The following is a 22,852-nucleotide window of genomic DNA, read 5'->3' as shown; positions in this document are numbered from 1 at the left end:
TGTAGCTGGCAACTCATGCCCACCATCCACCACTGTGCTATGTGATGCTGACTGCTGCCTCTCCTGTTTTATTGCTTCAAAACCTGGTCGTGTAGCGTAGCTTATAGCAAAACACTTACTTCCATTACCAAGATTTGTTGTCGCTCACATCCCAGTTGCATGTAGTGTAATCTTGTCCTCATAATCCCTGTGAGAGCAAAACTTGGACGGTTTTAATAATTCCTAGGTTTGTTGACAGATGTGAAAATTACCGAACTATCAGTTTAATAAGTCACAGCTGCAAAATACTAACGCGAATTCTTTACAGACGAATGAAAAAACTGATAGAAGCCGACCTCAGGGAAGATCAGTTTGGATTCCGTAGAAATGATGGAACACGTGAGGCAATGCTGACCCTACGACTTATCTTAGAAGAAAGATTAAGGAAACACAAACCTACGTTTCTAGCATTTGTAGACATAGAGAAAGCTTTTCACAATGATGATTGGAATACTCTCTTTCAAATTCTGAAGGTGGCAGGGGTAAAATACAGGGAGCGAAAGGCTATTTACAATTTGTACAGAAAGCAGATGGCAGTTATAAGAGTCGAGGGGTATGAAAGGGAAGCAGTGGTTGGGAAGGGAGTGAGACAGGGTTGTAGCCTATCCCCGGTGTTATTCATTCTGTATATTGAGAAAGCAATAAAGGAAACAAAAGAAAAATTCAGAGTAGGTATTAAAATCCATGGAGAAGAAATAAAAACTTTAAGGTTCGCCGATGAAATTGTAATTCTGTCAGAGACAGCAAAGGACTTGGAAGAGCAGTTGAATGGAATGGACAGTGTCTTGAAAGGAGGATATAAGATGAACATCAACAAAAGCAAAACAAGGATAATGGAATGTAGTCTAATTAAGTCGGGTGATGCTGAGGGAATTAGATTAGGAAATGAGGCACTTAAAGTAGTAAAGGAGTTTTGCTATTTGGGGAGCAAAATAGCTGATGATGGTCGAAGTAGAGAGGATATAAAATGTAGACTGGCAATGGCAAGGAAAGCGTTTCTGAAGAAGAGAAATTTGTTAACATCGAGTATAGATTTAAGTGTCAGGAAGTCGTTTCTGAAAGTATTTGTATGGAGTGTAGCCATGTATGGAAGTGAAACGTGGACGATAAATAGTTTAGACAAGAAGAGAATATAAGCTTTCAAAATGTGGAGCCACAGAAGGATGCTGAAGATTTGATGGGTAGATCATATAACTAATGAGGAGGTGTTGAATAGAATTAGGGAGAAGAGGAGTTTATGGCACAACTTGACTAGAAGAAGAGATTGGTTGGTAGGACATGTTTGAGACATCAAGGGATCACCAATTTAGTATTGGAGGGCAGCGTGGGGGGTAAAAATCGTAGAGGGAGACCAAGAGATGAATACACTAAGCAGATTCAGAAGGGTGTAGGCTGCAGTAGGTACTGGGAGATGAAGATGCTTGCACAGGATAGAGTAGCATGGAGAGCTGCATCAAACCAGTCTCAGGACTGAAGACCACAACAACAACAACAACAACAACATAGGTTTGTCACATAGTTCTAGTTTTTGAAGCTTTGTAAGTAGTCTTTCATAGGATAGTGCCTGTCTTCAGACCTCTATCAGTTCAGTTTCTTCAGCATTTCCATGAAATTTCCCATAGTTTAAACAAACTTGTGACCATTTGTGTTGCTCACATTATATATTGTTCAGTATCCTCTGTTTTTCATATTTGATACAGGTCCCACAACATTTGTTGCATGAATGTTTTGTAACGAGTCTCATTCATATACTGATTGTATTTTCTTAGTACCCTAACAATGATCTGAAATCTGCCAACTGCTCTACTTGAGACTGAGTCTGTGTGGTTGTTACATTTCATATACTTACAAACTATTACACACAGGCACTTGTTTGATTTGACAAATTACGGTTGTGGCTTGTTGATATTGTAGTCTTTCGTAGATAATCACTTCATCTGTAAAAAGATTATAGTAACTTTTAATATTGTCTGCAGGATCATTAATATATAACATGGGCATTGAGATTTCCAAAACAATTTGCCAAGATAACACACTGCATCCTCCTTAGCCGAAAATCGTCAGTCCAGTCACAAATTTCACTTGACACCCTCATATGACAGTATTCTTGAAAAGAAGTGTAGGTGTGATATTGAATCAAATGCTTTTTTGAAGACAAGAAATACTGTGTATATGTGATTGCCTTGACCCAAAACAGTTCAGGATGTCACATGATAAAAGCACAAGTTGAATTTCATATGATTTAGACTATGGCCAGCTGTCTTATACTGAATTGTATATGAATAATAATTGAGTAATGGCACCTATATCTGTAGCCTTTCAGCCATTTTATCTGGCAAAGAAGACATATGGTTGATATGTGCAAGTAGAGGTTTGTTGTCTGTTATCTCATGTAAGTATACATGGAATTCATGTGTACTATGTATGTGCTACTACCTGCTTTACAGTTTGTGAGTAGTTACTTGGACCAGGTCTAATGTTGTCGAAATATACGCATTAAAGTTCTCTCCTCCATTTTGGTCCTTATGTAACAGAACTGCACAGTATCATAATTGAATACATCTGTTGGCAGGAAAGGGGTTTCCCTGGGGAATATATGAAGAGACAAGGAGCTGAGTGAAGCTCCTGTTTCAGGCTGCTGAATGCTTAGTCAAACTGCAAACAACATGAAAGTTACAAACTACTTCTGCAATGTGTTTAATGGATTGATAATCCAGGCCACATTAAAAATAAAGAGACTATAATAATTAACCTTTCCCAAGAAGTTCTTTAAGATCCTGAGAACATGACATCTCATCTGTTACTTTCACATCCTGATCCTTTGCAAGTGTTCCATTTTTTTCATAACGAACCCTGGGTAATGGACTGATTCTTGGAACAATAGACACCTTTGATCTTGCACGTCAACTAAGCTTGTAACAACTTACATTCTCAGTATGCTCTTGCATATTTTTAGAATTTCAATCTATAAGGATCTTTGTTGTTATTATGTTAAAGTGTGGAAAAACATGTGAAACACAAGGCAATATTGATCCTACCAGTTATCTTAGAAGATATAGTTAAGAAAGGCATATCTATGTTTATAACATTTGTACATTAAGAAAGAACATTTGCTGGAGTTATATGGGACAGACTATTCAAAATTCCAAAGGTAGCAAATAAAATACATGGAGCAAAAAGAAACCTGACTGGAGTTATAAGAGTATTGAAGGACATGAAAGGGAAGCAGTCTTTGGTAAGGGAGTGGGCCAGGGTTGTAGTCTATTCTCGATTTTATTTAATCTGTAAACAGAGTAATCAGTAAAGGAACCAAAGAAGAAATTTGGAAAAGAAATTAAAAGTTTGTGGTAGTTATGCAGAGGCTTGCCCAGGACGGACTAGTGTGGAGAGCTGCACCAAACCAGTCTTTGGACTGAAGACCACAACATAATATGTTAACAGTCGAAGCAGATATTCTGCTTGTGTCACAGATGATGAATGAAAATTGAGGACAGATGAAACAACTCTTGTTTAGGATTTCGAGAGTATGTTTCTAACAAGTAACAATAGGTTTTGATTTTTTTACTGTTAAATAAAGTACAGTGCTATTGATTCCTCTTGAAATGCTTTATGAGGTTCTCAAGTAACTGGCTGTTTTGTCAAGGGAGAAAGAATTGTGTTCTTATTGTACAGAGTGGCGCACAGTTAAAAGTTGCCCGCCTCCCCTTTGAATGCGAATGCAATATTTTGACATCTGAAATAAGAGTAAACAGCTACAACAGTGCAGTAATTGATTGTTAGAATTCTTCTGTCAGCATTTCAGTATATTTTGTCAGTGAAGTTAAAATTAGTTTTTGCGGTCTGCAAAATGAGTTTCTTGACAGTAGAAGTAATTGAAATTTTGGAAGATTACGCGAAAACAGGTTTGGTGTAGGACACTCGCGAAAGTTTTGGAGGTCAAGAATCCAGATAGTGGACTACCAGCAAAGAGAACAAAATGTGGTGCATCTACAGATCTGTGAAAAATGTAAAATGACAAAGAATTCCTTCAGCGACCAGAAGTTATTGCAGACATTCATTAAAGATTTATTCAGAGCCCGAAGAAGTGTACACATAAGATGGCCCAACAGGAACATGTAAGTAGGAGGGTGTTACCAGCAGATATTGAAAAGTCTTAATTTGAAGCCATATCATGTGATGTTCATGCAACAATTATGGGAAGATGGCAATCAGAAATGTTTAGATTATTGCATGTGTCTCTTGAATAACATCAGCACTGGTTTGTTAGACCCTTCCCATTACATCATTAATGATGAAGCATGGTTTCATCTTTCCAGTCATATGAATTCACAGAACAGGAGGCACTGGGAAACAGTAAATCCTAACAGTGTGTGTCAGTAACCACTTCATGATTAAAAATCGGTGTTTGTGCAGTGTAACAGGAATGCACCTCACTGGACTGATATTTTTTGATACTACCCTCAACATGGTTGCATATATGGAAATTTTTGATACATTTTGTGCTCAACACACTGAAACACTGAATATGAAAGACAATACACCTGCTTCCACCAGAAGAGGTAATGTGTCACACCGCTAAGGTATCCCTGGAATGAGTCCATGATGTCTTCACTGAGGAATGAACTGCCAGGAAATACTTATGGCCACCACATTTGGCAGATCTAACAACATGTGACTTTTTCTTGTGGGGACACTTGAAGAACAAGGTCTATAAAACAAATCCACACACAACACAGAAACTGAAATACAACATTAGCCGTGAAGTTGCCACCATCGATATCTGAACTTTATGCTGGGTGTATCTGATTTAGACATTCACGACTGTGTATTGATATTACAGAGGTTCATTTTAAACATCTATAAAGGTATTTTTTAGTGCAAATTAATAAATGGTAAGTCCATTTCAGCTCATCATTTCTGTAATTTCAAGCTCTCTTTGTTCCTGCAATTTCATTGCATTTCCTTTATACTTGCACTGGCTAGTTTTATCTGCACCACGCTGTACTTACTAGGGAGAATATTGGAATATCACCACCCCTTTCTTTAAGGGAAGATTGCAGACAAAGAATCAGAATTTGTTACATTTTATACAACAAGTCTTACAATATTCTTCACTCTTCCCTGCACAAAGTGCCATACAACTTTTGTTTGTGTGACTTTTGGATAATTTTAGTTTTATCGTATTAGAATCGTATCTCCAATACTACCTAATTTCAGACATGAAACTTCTTATATGTAGTTCTAAAGCCCGTAAGTATGTAGTTGAATCAAATCTATATGAAAATGTGGAGATAAAGAAGTGGAATGCAATGGACACTTTTAAAAGAGGATAGCCACACACTTCAGAAAATTAAAACAAACTCTTCACATCACCACACTGTTAGATGCTTAAGCCACTGAGGGGTCAGCTGACTAATAAAACAATAGATCAGCATCACAGATCAGTATTATGAAATGGCCTTCAGGGACGATGGAAATGATTTAGAAAGTATGAAGAAAGCAGTCTTGGCCTCGTAATTCAACAAACTCTCCAACTGACTGAAAACCAATACATTCACTATGCCCACCTGGACCTGAATCGTGATGTAAATCATGGAAGACTGAAGTTTCAGGAGTGTATTTGAAATACAAGAACTCTATTCCTGAAACTGTATGGAAGCCATCAAGCAAATTTATAGAAACCTAACTCACCCAGACTTTTCCAAAGTTTTGTGTATGACTTTGTAAAATAGGTCTTCCAAAAGTATCTACATTGGCAGACTCAGAATCCCAATGAGTCTTTCAATAATACACTCCTGGAAATTGAAATGAGAACACCGTGAATTCATTGTCCCAGGAAGGGGAAACTTTATTGACACATTCCTGGGGTCAGATACATCACATGATCACACTGACAGAACCACAGGCACATAGACACAGGCAACAGAGCATGCACAATGTCGGCACTAGTACAGTGTATATCCACCTTTCGCAGCAATGCAGGCTGCTATTCTCCCATGGAGACGATCGTAGAGATGCTGGATGTAGTCCTGTGGAACGGCTTGCCATGCCATTTCCACCTGGCGCCTCAGTTGGACCAGCGTTCGTGCTGGACGTGCAGACCGCGTGAGACGACGCTTCATCCAGTCCCAAACATGCTCAATGGGGGACAGATCCGGAGATCTTGCTGGCCAGGGTAGTTGACTTACACCTTCTAGAGCACGTTGGGTGGCACGGGATACATGCGGACGTGCATTGTCCTGTTGGAACAGCAAGTTCCCTTGCCGGTCTAGGAATGGTAGAACGATGGGTTCGATGACGGTTTGGATGTACCGTGCACTATTCAGTGTCCCCTCGACGATCACCAGTGGTGTACGGCCAGTGTAGAAGATCGCTCCCCACACCATGACGCCGGGTGTTGGCCATGTGTGCCTCGGTCGTATGCAGTCCTGATTGTGGCGCTCACCTGCACGGCGCCAAACACGCATACGACCATCATTGGCACCAAGGCAGAAGCGACTCTCATCGCTGAAGACGACACGTCTCCATTCGTCCCTCCATTCACGCCTGTCGCGACACCACTGGAGGCGGGCTGCACGATGTTGGGGCGTGAGCGGAAGACGGCCTAACGGTGTGTGGGACCGTAGCCCAGCTTCATGGAGACGGTTGCGAATGGTCCTCGCCGATACCCCAGGAGCAACAGTGTCCCTAATTTGCTGGGAAGTGGCGGTGCGGTCCCATACGGCACTGCGTAGGATCCTACGGTCTTGGTGTGCATCCGTGCGTCGCTGCGGGCCGGTCCCAGGTCGACGGGCACGTGCACCTTCCGCCGACCACTGGCGACAACATCGATGTACTGTGGAGACCTCACGCCCCACGTGTTGAGCAATTCGGCGGTACGTCCACCCGGCCTCCCGCATGCCCACTATACGCCCTCGCTCAAAGTCCGTCAACTGCACATACGGTTCACGTCCACGCTGTCGCGGCATGCTACCAGTGTTAAAGACTGCGATGGAGCTCCGTATGCCACGGCAAACTGGCTGACACTGACGGCGGCGGTGCACAAATGCTGCGCAGCTAGCGCCATTCGACGGCCAACACCGCGGTTCCTGGTGTGTCCGCTGTGCCGTGCGTGTGATCATTGCTTGTACAGCCCTCTCGCAGTGTCCGGAGCAAGTATGGTGGGTCTGACACACCGGTGTCAATGTGTTCTTTTTTCCATTTCCAGGAGTGTATTATCTGGACAAGAGTACCTAAAATGTGTTTATAAGGTTAAATGCACTGAAACTGGGAGTTAGTGATGCTTTGTTAACATTTAATAATGGAAACAGGGAGTGTTAACATTTACTAATGGAAACAGGGAGAGAATAAGAATCAGGTCCATCTCAACATCACGCCAGGCTGCCATATGGTAAAGAAGTTGAAATTGTTAGACAAGTCAAAACGCAGCATGCAGCCGAGTTCACCACCAAAGAACCAAGGTGAGACAAAAGGAAGAACCTTAAAGAGGAGGGGGGTGGCAAAGAAGACTATGTTATAATGCTGCTGGGTGCTTATGAGCCTTAATTTAAAAATATGAGTGAGCTTTATCATTTTAAACTTTAAATGCAATTTTCTCAAAATGGCTTTTTTATGTACCTATATATCAAAAGCTGCTTGTGATAGCTACATGAAATGTTGTGACCTGCTTTATTATAACATACTGTACGTACTGAAACCCAGTCATGATAGTGATTTGATTAGGTATGAATCTAGGGCACCTCATATGCCCTGCAAACTCCCCTATGACAATAGACGTTATTATAGAATATTGTTTAATTGTAATGTAAATAAATATACTTTAACAAAAGGTTCCTTAACTTTGCAGTACTCGACTCTTATTTTGCGATGTTATTCCTATTACATTTTAATTTGTGTCTTTGTTGTATTGCTGGACTACACTATCACCTTAGGTTTTTCATAAGTGTTTAGTTCTGAAAAATAATATCCCATTGTATGATACGATCTCATAGTGAAGTGTTTTCCTTTGTGCCTTATGTTAGTATGCAGAACAAAGAGAGAAAGAATAAGTAAAGAAAGGAGTAAAATCTACATGTCTCAAGGTTTGTAGAAGCCAACCATCCCATCCAGTCAGGGGTGGGATGAAATCTAAAGCAAGAATTTGGGAATTAAGAGTAGTGGGTCTCTAGGAGAAAGGAAAATAAGTTATATAATAGTGAGGGATAACAAGATACTCTCGAGCTGTCTAATAAATCGGGTAGAGGAACAACATATTGTAAGTAAATGTACAGGATAATTACGGTGTACTGATAAATTTTACTTTATGGACCGTCTACTACACACACACACACACACACACACACACACACACACACACACACAAAATAACATTCAATCTTAGGCAATAACAGCTGACAGTCAGCAATACAAACCAAAATATTACATCAAAAAAAGTGTTCAGTTCCAGCCTCACCTTTTGCCCCACTCCCAAATTCAGTCATGCAGGACTTGTTAAGAACCTTCTCTCCTTCTCCCGGTCCCTACAGTGGAACGGATTTTTGCCACCAACCCTACCAATCAGACTCAACCAGAGACCAATGTTGAACCTTGCCTAACTCAGTTCACTCCTCTATCCAACCGTGATCCACCCCCACTGCCTCCAAACCACCCCCTGTTAACTTTCCAAAATTTCTTAACCTCGAACCTTGCCTCACCATCATTCCCCAAATTCCTCAATGTGCAAATTAACCTTTCATTCGCAGAAAGAAACGCAGTCCTTCTTCTAAAAACTGATCCCGACCTTATAATCCAATCTGCAGACAAAGACTCCACCACCGTTGTTTTGAATTGCAAGGATTACCTGGTGGAAGGACTCCATCAACTGTCAGATACTTCCACCTACAAACCTTGCCACAGTGACCCCATTCCAGTAATCCAGCAGGACCTCCAGTCACTACTCAAAATCCTTAGGTCCATCCCAGAACCTCTCCCCAGAGTCCATCTCTTTACTTACCCCTACCACTCCCCGCACTCCCACCTTCTACGTGCTTCCTAAAGTCCATAAACCCAACCAACCAGGATGACCCATTGTGGCCAGTTACTGTGCCACCACTGAGAGAACCTCTGCTCTTGTAGACCAACACCTTCAATCTATTACCTGGAACCTATCCTATATAAAAGATATCAACCATTTCCTCCACTGACTCCACAGTTTGTGCCCCTTTACCACACGGTGCCCTGCTCGTCACCTCCCTGTACACTAGCCTTACTAATGCCCATGGCTTTACTGCTATTGAACACTACCTTTCCAGATGTCCTATGGATTCCAAACCAACAACCTCCTTCCTAGTTGCCATGAACAACTATATCCTCACCCACAATTACTTCTCCTGTGAAGGCATTACCTACAAACAAATTCGGGGTACGGCTATGGGCACCCACATGGCACCATCCCATGCCAACCTATTCATGGGCCATCTAGAAGAATCCTTCCTAAAAATCCAGAATCCTAAACCCCTCACCTGGTTCAAATTCATTGATTACATCTTTGCTGTCTGGATTGAAGGTAAGGACACCCTATCCACATTCCTCCATAACCTCAACTACTTCTCCCCCGTTTGCTTCACCTGGTCCTACTCAACCCATCAAGCCACGTTCCTAGATGTCGATCTCCACCTCAGAGGTGGCTACATCAGTACCTCTGTCCATATCAAACCTACTAACCACCAGCAATACCTCCACTTCGACAGTTGCCACCCATTCCATACCAAGAAATCCCTTCCGTACAGCATAGCCACCCGTGGTTGTCGCATCTGCAGTGATGAGCAGTCCCTCTCTGACCGTAACTATCCTCCCAACCTAGTACAAAAACAAATCTCCTGTGCCTTATCTTTCCAGTCCCCCACCACCTCCCAAAGTCCCACAGTCCGGCCACAGAGGAGCATTCCCCTGGTAATTCAGTACCATTCGGGACTGGAGCAACTGAATTACATTCTCCGCCAGGGTTTCAATTACCTCTTGTCATGCCCTGAAATGAGAAATGTCCTCCCCACTATTCTTCCCACCCCTCCTACAGTGGTATTCCGCCATCCGCCGAACCTACACAATATAGTCATCCATCCTTACACAACCCCTGCTCCCAATCCCTTACCTCATGGCTCATACACCTTTAATAGACTTAGGTGCAAGACCTGTCCCATACATTCTCCTACCACCACCTACTTCAGTCCAGTCACTAACATCACCTATCCCATCAAAGGCAGGGCTACCTGTGGAACCAGTCATGTGATTTACAAGCTAAGCTGCAACCACTCTGCTGTGTTCTATGTAGGCATGGCAACCAATAAGCTGTCCGCATGAATGGCCACTGACAAACTGTGGCCAAAACACAAGTGGACCACCCTGAACTGGACACGCTGCCAAACATAATATCCCTCATCTTAGTGACTGCTTCACAGTCTGTGGCATATGGATCCTTTCCACCAACACCAGCTTTTCTGAATTGCACAGGTGGGAACCTTCCGTGCAATACATCCTACGTTCCCGTAACACTCCTGGCTTCAACCTTCGTTAGTGCCTGTCCTCACCCATCCAGCCCCCTCCCTGTTCCCATTCCAGCATTTCACAGCTGTCATTTCACTGCCACACCCATTCTTTTAATTTATTTTTATTTCTTTCCTTTCCACTACTTATCCCCCCCCCCCCCCCCCCCTACTTTCTCTCCTGCCCTCCGTCTAAACCTCAGCACTTCACTGACCACCACCTCCACCATACTTTTCCTCCCCCTCCCCACCCCAGCCTCCTCCTTACCACCACCCAGTCGCCACTCCCATCAAGCACTGGTGCTGCTGCTCGCGGTGTGGTTTCAGCTGTCTGAGACTGCAGATGTGTGTGCAAGTTACGTTTGTGCGCACATGTCTGCGTTTGCGTTTGTGTGTGCATGCGTGTGGGTCTATTGCTGACAAAGGCCTTAATGGCCGAAAGTGCGCATGAGTCTATTGCTGACAAAGGCTGTAATTGCTGAAAGCGATAATTGTGTGAATCTTTTCGTTGTGCCTATTGCGACATAGTATCTCCACTATGTGGCGAGTGGCAACTTTCCTTCTCTAATATTGTTACATTCCATCCTGGATTTTCCATTGTTTGACTATGAGAGAAGAAAGAGTCTTTCAGGTTGATGCTGCAATATTTTAAAGTTTGCCCTTATGCTATGTTAGTTGTAAAACTGTAGGCTATTTTGATTGGAAATTGCAGTCTTTTTAAATTAGAATGACATTTCAGTAGAGATCAGCAGTATTCTGGGAATAAATAGTGTGTGTGTGTCCTTTGTACTCTCCATTCATAAGTTTGCTTCGATGATGTTATTTGGTAGCTGTTTGATGATCATCCTTGTTCCATTACATAGTTTTGGCGAATTCAGATTTCTGGGTAGTATGATTGGAGATCCAATTTTAAGTCAACGGCAATGTCATGGCATTCCTGGTACTTGCAAAGTGTTTAGAAATTCTGTAGGGAAGTTCACACTGTCTTCAATGTTTACCATCATGTCGATAAATTTGTATATTCTCTCTTCACTGGGAATTTTCTTTCAAATATTATTTTTGGTTACCAAATTGCACTTTCAAATAGCCAGTCCAGATTGGTATAGTTGTGAACAATGCTTGGATAAATTTGGTCGATGAGTTCATTTTAAGCAGTGGCTATGTTGCAGAAATCACTGTTGATTTTCATGAGGCGGATCGTCTGGTCAATAGGATATGTGTCTTCGCCTATTTGTAAAAATTGTTGAGCAAAATGTGCTATTGTTTCATCTCTCGTTAGTTCAAATCTCATATTTTTTTCTTAGTTGCAGTATTGTATGGGTGGCCAGAGATGTGTGGGTGTTTTATTATTATTATCATTATTGTTGTTTTTGTTGTTGTTGTTGTCTTCAGTCCTGAGACTGGTTTGATGCAGCTCTCCATGCTACTCTATCCTGTGCAAGCTTCTTCATCTCCCAGTACTTACTGCAACCTATATCCTTCTGAAACTGCTTAGTGTATTCATCTCTTGGTCTCCCTCTACGATTTTTACCCTCCACGCTGCCCTCCAATGCTAAATTTGTGATCCCTTCATGTCTCAGAACATGTCCTACTAACCGGTCCCTTCTTCTTGTCAAGTTGTGCCACAAACTCCTCTTCTCCCCAATACTATTCAGTACCTCCTCATTAGTTATGTGATCTACCCATCTAATCTTCAGCATTCTTCTGTAGCACCACATTTCGAAAGCTTCTATTCTCTTCTTGTCCAAACTATTTATCGTCCATGTTTCACTTCCATACATGGCTACACTCCATACAAATACTTTCAGAAACAACTTCCTGACACTTAAATCTATACTCGATGTTAACAAATTTCTCTTCTTCAGAAACGCTTTCCTTGCCATTGCCAGTCTACATTTTATATCCTCTCTACTTCGACCATCATCCGTTATTTTGCTCCCCAAATAGCAAAACTCCTTTACCACTTTAAGTGTCTCATTTCGTAATCTGATTCCCTCAGCATCACCCGACTTAATTCGACTACATTCCATTATCCTCGTTTTGCTTTTGTTGATGCTCATCTTGTATCCTCCTTTCAAGACACTGTCCATTCCGTTCAACTGCTGTTCCAAGTCCTTTGCTGTCTCTGACAGAATTACAATGTCATCGGTGAACCTAAAAGTTTTTATTTCTTCTCCATAGACTTTAGTACCTACTCCGAATTTTTCTTCTGTTTCCTTTACTGCTTGCTCAATATACAGATTGAAAAACATCGGGGAGAGGCTACAACCCTGTCTCACTCCCTTCCCAACCACTGCTTCCCTTTCATGCCCCTCGACTCTTATAACTGCCATCTGGTTTCTGTACAAATTGTAAATAGCCTTTCGCTCCCTGTATTTTACCCCTGCCACCTTCAGAATTTGAAAGTGAGTATTCCAGTCAACATTGTCAAAAGCTTTCTCTAAGTCTACAAATGCTAGAAATGTAGGTTTGCCTTTCCTTAATCTATTTTCTAAGATAAGTCATAGGGTCACTATTGCCTCACGTGTTCCAGCATTTCTGCGGAATCCAAACTGATCTTCGCCGAGGTCGGCTTTTACCAGTTTTTCCATTCGTCTGTAAAGAATTCGCGTTAGTATTTTGCAGCTGTGACTTATTAAACTGATAGTTCAGTAATTTTCACATCTGTCAACACCTGCTTTCTTTGGGATTGGAATTATTGTATTCTTCTTGAAGTCTGAGGGTATTTCGCCTGTCTCATACATCTTGCTCACCAGATGGTAGACTTTTGTCGGGACTGGCTCTCCCAAGGCCGTCAGTAGTTCTAATGGAATGCTGTCTACTCCCAGGGCCTTGTTTCAACTCAGATCTTTCAGTGCTCTGTCAACTCTTCACGCAGTATCATATCTCCCATTTCATCTTCATTACATCCTCTTCCATTTCCATAATATTGTCCTCAAGTACATTGCCCTTGTATAGACCCTCTATATACTCCTTCCACCTTTCTGCTTTCCCTTCTTTGCTTAGAACTGGGTTTCCATCTGAGCTCTTGATATTCATACAAGTGGCTCTCTTTTCTCCAAAGGTCTCCTTAATTTTCCTGTAGGCAGTATCTTACCCCTAGTGAGATAAGCCTCCACATGTTTACATTTGTCCTCTAGCCATCCCTGCTTAGCCATTTTGCACTTCCTGTCGATCTCATTTTTGAGACATTTGTATTCCCTTTTGCCTGCTTCATTTACTGTGTTTTTATATTTTCTCCTTTCATCAATTAAATTCAATATTTCTTCTGTTACCCAAGGATTTCTACTAGCCCTCGTCTTTTTACCTACTTGATCCTCTGCAGCCTTCACTACTTCGTCCCTCAGAGCTACCCATTCTTCTTCTACTGTATTTCTTTTCCCCATTCCTGTCAATTGTTCCCTTATGCTCTCCCTGAAACTCTGTACAACCTCTGGTTTAGTCAGTTTATCCAGGTCCCATCTCCTTAAATTCCCACCTTTTTGCAGTTTCTTCAGTTTTAATCTACAGTTCATAACCAATAGATTGTGGTCAGAGTCCACATCTGCCCCTGGAAATGTCTTACAATTTAAAACCTGGTTCCTAAATCTCTGTCTTACCATTATATAATCTATCTGATACCTTCTAGTATCTCCAGCATTCCTCCATGTATACAACCTTCTTTTATGATTCTTGACCAAGTGTTAGCTATGATTAAGTTATGCTCTGTGCAAAATTCTACCAGACGGCTTCCTCTTTCATTTCTCTCCCCCAGTCCATATTCACCCACTATGTTTCCTTCTCTCCCTTTTCCTACTCTCGAATTCCAGTCACCCATGACTATTAAATTTTCGTCTCCCTTCACTATCTGAATAATTTCTTTTATCTCATCATACATTTCATCAATTTCTTCATCATCTGCAGAGCTAGCTGGCATATAAACTTGTACTACTGTAGTAGGCATGGGCTTTGTGTCTATCTTGTCCACAATAATGCGTTCACTATGCTGTAGGTAGTAGCTTACCCGCACTCCTATTTTTTTTTATTCATTATTAAACCTACTCCTGCATTACCCCTATTTGATTTTGTATTTATAACCCTGTATTCACCTGACCAAAAGTCGTGTTCCTCCTGCCACCGAACTTCAGTAATTCCCACTATATCTAACTTCAACCTATCCATTTCCCTTTTTAAATTTTCTAACCTACCTGCCCGATTAAGGGATCTGACATTCCACACTCCGATCCGTGTGGATAACAACGTCCTCCTGAGTAGTCCCCACCCGGAGATCCGAATGGGGGACTATTTTACCTCCGGAATATTTTACCCAAGAGGATGCCATCATCATTTAACCGTACAGTAAAGCTGCATGCCCTCGGGAAAAATTACGGCTGTAGTTTCCCCTTGCTTTCAGCCGTTCGCAGTGCCAGCACAGCAAGGCCGTTTTGGTTAGTGTTGCAAGGCCAGATCAGTCAATCATCCAGATTGTTGACCCTGCAACTACTGAAAAGGCTGCTGCCCCTCTTTAGGAACCACACATTTGTCTGGCCTCTCAACAGATACCCCTCCGTTGTGGTTGCACCTACAGTATGGCCATCTGCATTGCTGAGGCACACAAGCCTCCCCACCAACGGCAAGGTCCATGGTTCATGGGGGTAGTTATTATTATTATTATTATTATTATTATTAAAAAAGCAAGCATTGATCTCGTCTGCTAGTATCGACTTGGGGATGACTGGAAGTGTTATCGAAAATCTTCTGAGAGTATGAGTAGAGCTCCCCCCCATCACTTCAGAGTTTCCTCGCAAGTCTTAAAACTTCCAGGCTAATAGGCCGTGGTTGATATATAAAACTCTCCCCTGACGTTTTGTCTCTGTCTGCGGGAGACACCGTCCGAAGTAAAATGGCGAACTGCGAAAGGGAACTCGAGGAAGTGTTGATTATTTAGGCAGTGCAGAGGGTGCCACTGTCCATCATGTGGCTTTGGCTATGAGACTGCCTCTGGTAATACCAACATTCTCAAATGAAAGTAATTGATCGTCGCTCTTCCAGTGCAACGCTGACATCAAAATTTTATCCATTTAACGCCTTCCTCTTTCCTGTTAAAATTATTATGGTGTTTATCAATCTCGATAGCCTCTCTGTACATGCACACATAATAATGCGAGGTTTTACATAAGGCGCCATCTCGCTGAATTTTATTTCATGATCACCTTCCTTGTAAACATGCTCTGCTACAGCCGATTTATCTGTGTGACCCAGGTGGCAATTCCTCTTATGTTCAACAAGACGGATGTCAACTCATCTCTTTTTGGTACCGATATAAAACTGTCCATAACTATAAGAAATTTTATATACCCCCAGTGTAGCCGAAGGATGTCATGCATCTTTTGCTGATCTTAAATATTATGTACATGTAAGCCATCTAACAAAGGCACAAAGGAAGGCACTGAGGGATATCACTGCAGGTAAAATTATTATTCTTTCTGCAGATAAGGATAATGCCACTGTCATATTGAAGAGTGAGGACTATCGTGGAAAGATCAATGATATTTTGGTTGCCTCCAATTACAAAAAACTTCAGAATGATCCGACTATGAAGATTTTAAAAATGACCAATCGACTAATGAAAGCGTCTTCAGTCTCCTCCGATGATAAGAAGCTGCTTTATAAAACAGAAGTGTACCCACCTGGACTCTATGGATTACCCAAAGTGCATAAACCTTGAGGTTCCTTTGAGAACAACTGTCAGCACCTTAGGGGTCCCACCCATGAGGTTAACTAGACACCTTGCCTCATTGCTGCAACCTTTTGTTGGTAGGACTGACAGTCATATTAAAAATTCAGCTCATTTCATTGATAAGTTAAAGGAAATGAGCGTGGGCCCGGATGATATCCTCGTTAGTTTTGTGTGATTTTTTACCATGATTCTGGTAAATGAAGCTATCTCATGCATAGCGGATATTTTTCCTACCGATATTGTGTCATTATTCCAACACTGCCTCACCACAACCTACTCTCAGTACAATATTGACTTTTATGAACAGATTGACGGGTGGTTATGGGCAGTCCTCTTAGTCCCACTGTGGCTAACTTGTTTATGGAGACTTGTGAACAACAGGTGTTGCAGACTGCCAGTAAGAAACCAGCCAAATGGTATTACTGTGTCAGTGACATTTTCATAGTATGGACACACGGAGCAGAGGAAATGGATGCCTTCCTGACACATCTAAACAGCATTAATCCGAAAATTCAATTTACTATGGAGACGGAGAGTAATGGACAACTGAATTTTCTGGATGTGTCTGTGATTAAACAATGGGATGGAACATTGGGCCACGAGGTGTATAGGAAGGCACACATACTGATGGTTATCTGCATAAAGATTCAAACCACCACCGTAGACAAAAAAGAGGTGTAATAAAAATCTTGGTAGACAGAGTGTACAAAGTTTGTGAACCTGTTTATTTAAAAGATGAGATTGAATGAACACCTATGGTCGACTTTTGTGAAGAATGGCTATTCTAGCAAGGAGATAGATCAAGCACTTCGCTGTAGGCAGATAATCAGGAACGATGACTAACAACAGCCTCACAATGGCAAGGTTTTTCTTCCGTTCATTAATAAGGTCACAGATTGCATTGGGAAAGTGTTAAACAAGTATGGGGTGGAAACTACTTTCAGACCCACCAGAAAAATAAAAGAATATTTAAGATCGGCAAAAGATGCGCAATATCCTTTGGCTACACTGGGGGTATATAAAATTCCTTGTAGTTGTGGACAGGTTTATATCGGTATCACAAAGAGAAGTGTTAACACCCGTCTTGTTGATCATAAGAGGAATTGCTGCCTGTGTCACGTGGATAAATCGGCCGTAGCAGAACATGTTTACAAGGAAGCTGATCATGAAATAAAATTCAGTTAGACGAGCATCATATCTAAAACCTCACGTTATTATGCGCACATGTATAGAGATGCTACCGAGACTGATAAACAGAGTAATAATTTAAGCAGGAAAGAGGGTGTAAAACTGGAGAAAATTTGGATGTCAGCATTGCACCAATAGCATGACGATCAATTACTTTCAATCGAGAATGTTGGTATTACCAGGGACAGTCTCATAGCCAATGCCAGCTGATGGACAGTGGTGCACTCTGCACTGCCTATGTAATCAGCGCTTCCTCGAGTGCTCTTTGCAATTTGCTGTTTTACCTCAGAGGATATCTCCCGCAGTCGGAGACGAAACATCAGGGGAGAGTTTTATGCATCGACCACAGCCTATTAGCCAGGAAGTTTTAAGTGAAGACAATACGGGCCATGAAAGTTTACATTGTATGATCAAGTCTTGCAATGTTCTGTCCATGGCTTCGAGTGACTATTTTTTATTTGCCATTATGCATTTGTCCCAGAAGATAATTTTAGCTTGCTTTGGAAGTTCACCCCATCCAGGTGCTCTTGAGATTTTACATTCCGGGAACTGTCCTTTGGGTATATTCAATGGTAATTGTAGGGCGGAATGGGCAGTTCGTTGTCCTTCCCTAAGTGTGGCTGTAATGCTGGGTGATGACAATGCAAGTGTGACGTGTTACTTAGCAAGTATTTTTGGAAGCAAAAGATTTATTAGAAACATTTTCCTGGTACTGCCTGTCCAAATAAATAATTCCGCCAGTGTTGTGGTCAATAAGGTCGATGAAAATGTTGTAAATTTCCTTTTCATTGTCATTGATGAGTGGTTTGTTGTGAGCAATGTATTGAAGTAGATCAGTGATGATGTAGCATTTTTCCTCTGTAATTTTGATTTTAGTACACTGATAGCATATTTTGTTGTTACTTGCATCCCAAGTTGTACTAAGGTCTGGTTGCTTATTGCTAAACGTTTATCTTCTAGGCGAATGAGTATTTCATTGAAGATGTTCATTGAATTTGACGGTCATTTCAGGATGAGCTTGTCAGATTTGGTACAGTATGTCATCACTCATACACTCTTCAAAGAAGTCCCATAGCTGTTTTGGATTCAGTGGGTTACCTACTGTCAGTCCCTCATTTGTCAGCCGAGGGTTTGAGTGAGGCTTCTTGTAGTGTTGATTCCCACTGGTTACATTTTCCAGTAGTCCTTAGTGTTGGCATGCTTTTCGATACTTCTGGCATAGGCAACCATCAACAATCTTGAGATCTGTGGAACTTGCTCCTTAGTTGGTGTAGCAACATCTGGAGATAGAAACATCAGCATTATTCAGATATACTGTGTAAACTTTACCTAGTGCACCAGCTTTCATGATTCTTGGATGATCTTGTATTGGAATTCCTTGTTTTCATCATTGAAAGGTTCCATGTATAATAGGTAGGGACATTGACATGTAGTAATGTTTTCACAAATGGAGCCATTTGGCACAGGTGGTAAAAAGCTATTGATGCTGTGTTGTGAGGGGGTTTGCTTGCAGTTTTTCTGGTGATGCTTTTGTGAAGTAAACTCTCTGTCCATGCTCCAAATATACTGCTAGATGTTGCACAGTTGGCTCGCGTTCATGTTTGGGAAAACCAAAAATCTGCCACAGTGCTTCCTTACTGGTAACGTATCTCTCCATTTGTTACATGAGGATCTCGTCGTTACTGTTTTGTTGTTCATTGTCTTTGGCTATTAGAAAAACTGCCATGTCACTGCCTTTGTTCACACACTTACAGACATATTTGGTGGATGTCACTGAATTGCAGTAGTCTACATTTACGTGTACTTGGAACGTTTTGGAAAGCAGTGTGTTACATGGTACTACACATTGATTATCTATTCCCAGTTTGTCGCTGCCCCATATTTGTATTTTTGCTGTGAAGCCACTGTTTCTGGATGATCATCTTCTGCATTTGGGATAGCCATCAACTCTGGTTTGTGTGTCATCCAAGTATGGTTTTAGGTTGTTGTTGTTGTCGTCGTTTTTTTTTTTTTTTCATCACTCATACATTGTGAAATGGGGTTTAATGGCCCTTATGGACCATGAATCACGTTTTTCACTATGTCGTGCAGTTCCATATCTTCTTGTGGATTGGGAAATTCAGCTTCGGTGATTTTGTCAACATCCATGGGATAAGTTCTTTATGATATTGTGTAGGTGAGGCAGTCCTCGTTTTTGACATTCGATTGTGCAGCACTTAGCGGTTCCAAAGATATGGTGTTTTGTAATGACTTCAATGAATCCCACTAGTTTTTGCCGGAAAACTTGGGGTATTATGTTGTTTCGATGCATGGGGGCTCGTCCGTATCTTAGTTGTACTTTGATATCTGGCCACAACGAGTTGCATATGGATGTTACGAAGAGGTCATGTCATCCATATTTTCTTATGTAGCTTGTGGCATCTTGAGTGTATTCGTTTGTGTGTCTCGAACTTCCTATGTATGATGAGTGTAAGATTACAATTGTTCCATTGTTCATCAGTGTTTCCATTATTATGATTGAGTCTCAAAGGTGGATGTATTCTTCCATGCACAGTTTCTTCCGATTCAGTCTTATGTAAAGCATCTGTTCCACTTCTATTTTTGCATACATATATACCAGGAATTGTTGGAATAAACGGTAAGTGTTGAGAATGTGATTGTGAATTTCATTGTCTCTGATCATTAAGTGATCATTAAGTGATAGAATAGAACTCCTTGGAAGTGACTTTCTTTGTTTGCTTCTATGTCTGTTTCAGGTTGGATTTGTTTCACATTAAAATGATGTCCATCCTCTCCATGCAGAAATATGATGCATACTGGAGGGCGTCATATGAACGATGTGTCTCTGCAATGCATTGTAGCCCTTCTCTTCTTCATTTTAAAATTATGCCAGAGCTTGTGTTTTCATTATTCACAGTTACAATGGTGACTTTGTTTATCTGAGGTGCATTAAGACGACATTCGTGTTCTCCAACTGGTGTTTTGTTGGCTTGAATTATAATTTTATAGCCATCATAAATCATCTGGTCTAATGCTGTTTTGAATATGTGATCCACTGATAATTGTGCATCGTTTATCAATTTCTGTTTCTTAATGAAATATGCTTCCAGAAATTTGTGGTCTTCTTAGGGTAGTGGTAGTAATGATTCCATGTTGTGATAGATTTGTCCTGAGATGGAAAAAACATAATTGATTTCATCTCTGTTAGTGTTGATCGAAGTGACAATGAAAGAAGTCATTTTGAAGCAGGCTTTATAAATTTTTATATTTTGAAGAAAATTTTTTTATTCTGGAGTTTCCTGGTCATAATGCAAAAATTTCTGTGTAGGTGCTTCCAGTGATGGTAATCTAATGTTTCCATTCATGCAACAAAATCCTTGTGTTTCTCTATTGAACTTCTTCACATTGCAAAATGGGCAGATATTATCTTGCTTTATATACCCCCTACGAATGGGTAGCCCCACCATTGGAGAATTGGAGAATGTACCAAAAAGGCTTTGATTGGTCCACAATGCTTCAGAACATTCCACAGCATTCAAGAGAATTTTGGAATCTTCCACAATGATGTGGGATGTTCCCGAACATCCCAGATCATTGCAGAACATTCCGGAATGTTGTGGAATGCTCTCGAATATTCTCAAATGCTCTAGAATGTTCTGGAGTGCTCTAGAAAATTCTGGAGGGCAAAACTTCCCAGCCCTTATATCTTCAAAAGCACACTCTTCAGATAGAAATGGGAGCCTTCTTCATGGATGGGGCATAAAGGGCTACCACACCATATAACTCCCTTGATTGTACTGGGACTTATTTCTGAGTTTTAGCAGCACGCACATTGTACATTTACTTTTATAATATATATATTGATTATTGATACATATTTCATTATGTTGAAATGAACAGTGGTAATGGACGTTTGTGACTATATTACTCTTTATCCAACGTAAGTCACTCACTCGCTCCTTACCTCCCTTTCTCCCTCCCCCCTCTTCCTCAATCCAGATATGTGATCAAAGATTTAATGAGACCTCTGGTTTTTAACAGTCATTAGTGATTACTTAATGCATTAAATGTTTTGTGCCTACAGCTGATAGGCAGGAGTGTCGCACAGCTGTTTCGCAAGGAGGTCCGAATTGCAGATCTTCCCCGAATGGAACTTCCTCCGAAGCCTAAGATGAGGGACCTTCTTGAAACTGAAGATGTTGGTCTTTGTAAGCTTTTTGATGTTGTTGACTGAAAGAACATGACACTGCATTATTCTTCTCCAAGAAAATTAAATTTCAGAGTGAGAGAGAGAAATCTAATAATGCTTGCAAAAAGAATTGCTATGCAATTCTTTGTGTACAGCAGATAGAGTAGTATGTATGTAAGTTTTTAATGCCATTAAGGGGCATTATAACTGTATTATGACAATATTATCTATACTGCTTCTATTATGTTGTGATCTGCTAGAAATATCTATAGTAACATGGAATGTTTTTCTCATATGAGTCAAGTCTAGAGAAAACTTACTAAATAATAATGAAAGTAAGTCATAAATGCTGTGAATTTCTGAGTAAGGTTTTTTTTAATTGCTCTTAGAAGGAAAGTGCGGCGGGAAACACTCGTGGCAGTTGGCTATTGCTGGAATTTACTTTATTTATTCCAGCTGTTGGGGTAAAATATTGCAGTCATGTACTATTGTATGTTTATTTATAAATAACTAATGAACCAGATACATTTGTGAAGAAAGAAAGATTACAGTGATGTCAGGTGAATGCTTGATAAGATTTAATGACCTTTTTTTCTTTTTGGCCGTTTTCATTGTTTAATCTCTGGAAGGCAGAGGTAAACTAATGATTTTTGAATGAAACTTCACTACTATTGTAAAATAATTTAGGTTGTTGGTTGTAATCTTGTTTCTAGATGAAAATGAACTTATTGAGGTCATTTTAGGTATCAGCAAACTGCATTAAAAGATACTGTGTAATGTAGCAGTGTTACTGATTCATTTTTTTCCTTCTTCCTCTTTGCTACCTCTGTTTCTGTTATTGTTTCTTTGCCCTGCTGAGATTGTATTTGCCAGTGTTCCATTGGACTTATGTAAGTTTTTTTGTTATCAAATGTATATGGAAAAAGATCTACATACAAAAATGTCAATTTCAATGGGGTTAGACCAGAGTATGGGCAGATGTGCTGCTTTTAGAATCTGAGAAACATTCATCAGACAAAAGTGTGGCAAAAATGATATTAAGTAGTAAAATCACCCTTATTGCGAAACAAGTGGAAGATGTTTTCTGTTTGGGCATTTTAGATATTACCCTCCTCCATCATCCTACTCCCCTCCCCTCCCCTCCCCATCCCCCTCAGTAAGTAAGTTTGATTGCAGTATCAATTTGGTGCCATTTTA

The 22,852-nt window shown here is 40.8% G+C and overlaps 1 protein-coding gene across 3 annotated transcripts in view; it reads left to right on the top strand.

Moving 5' to 3' along the window:
• The window catches only part of LOC126475361 (exportin-5), a 197,251-nt gene extending 174,643 nt beyond the window's left edge, over nucleotides 1-22,608 (top strand). For all 3 annotated transcript variants that reach the window (XM_050103176.1, XM_050103177.1, XM_050103178.1), the window contains exon 18: nucleotides 21,551-22,608. In XM_050103176.1, coding sequence (XP_049959133.1) covers nucleotides 21,551-21,700 — 150 coding nt within the window. In that variant the 3' untranslated portion in view covers nucleotides 21,701-22,608. The remainder of the gene's footprint in view (nucleotides 1-21,550) is intronic.
• The last annotated feature ends 244 nt before the right edge of the window (nucleotides 22,609-22,852 follow it).

The sequence above is a fragment of the Schistocerca serialis genome, chromosome 4 (assembly GCF_023864345.2).
Source record: "Schistocerca serialis cubense isolate TAMUIC-IGC-003099 chromosome 4, iqSchSeri2.2, whole genome shotgun sequence".
In the NCBI taxonomy this organism is placed as follows: domain Eukaryota; kingdom Metazoa; phylum Arthropoda; class Insecta; order Orthoptera; family Acrididae; genus Schistocerca; species Schistocerca serialis.
This window is presented reverse-complemented; position numbering and strand designations above follow the sequence as displayed.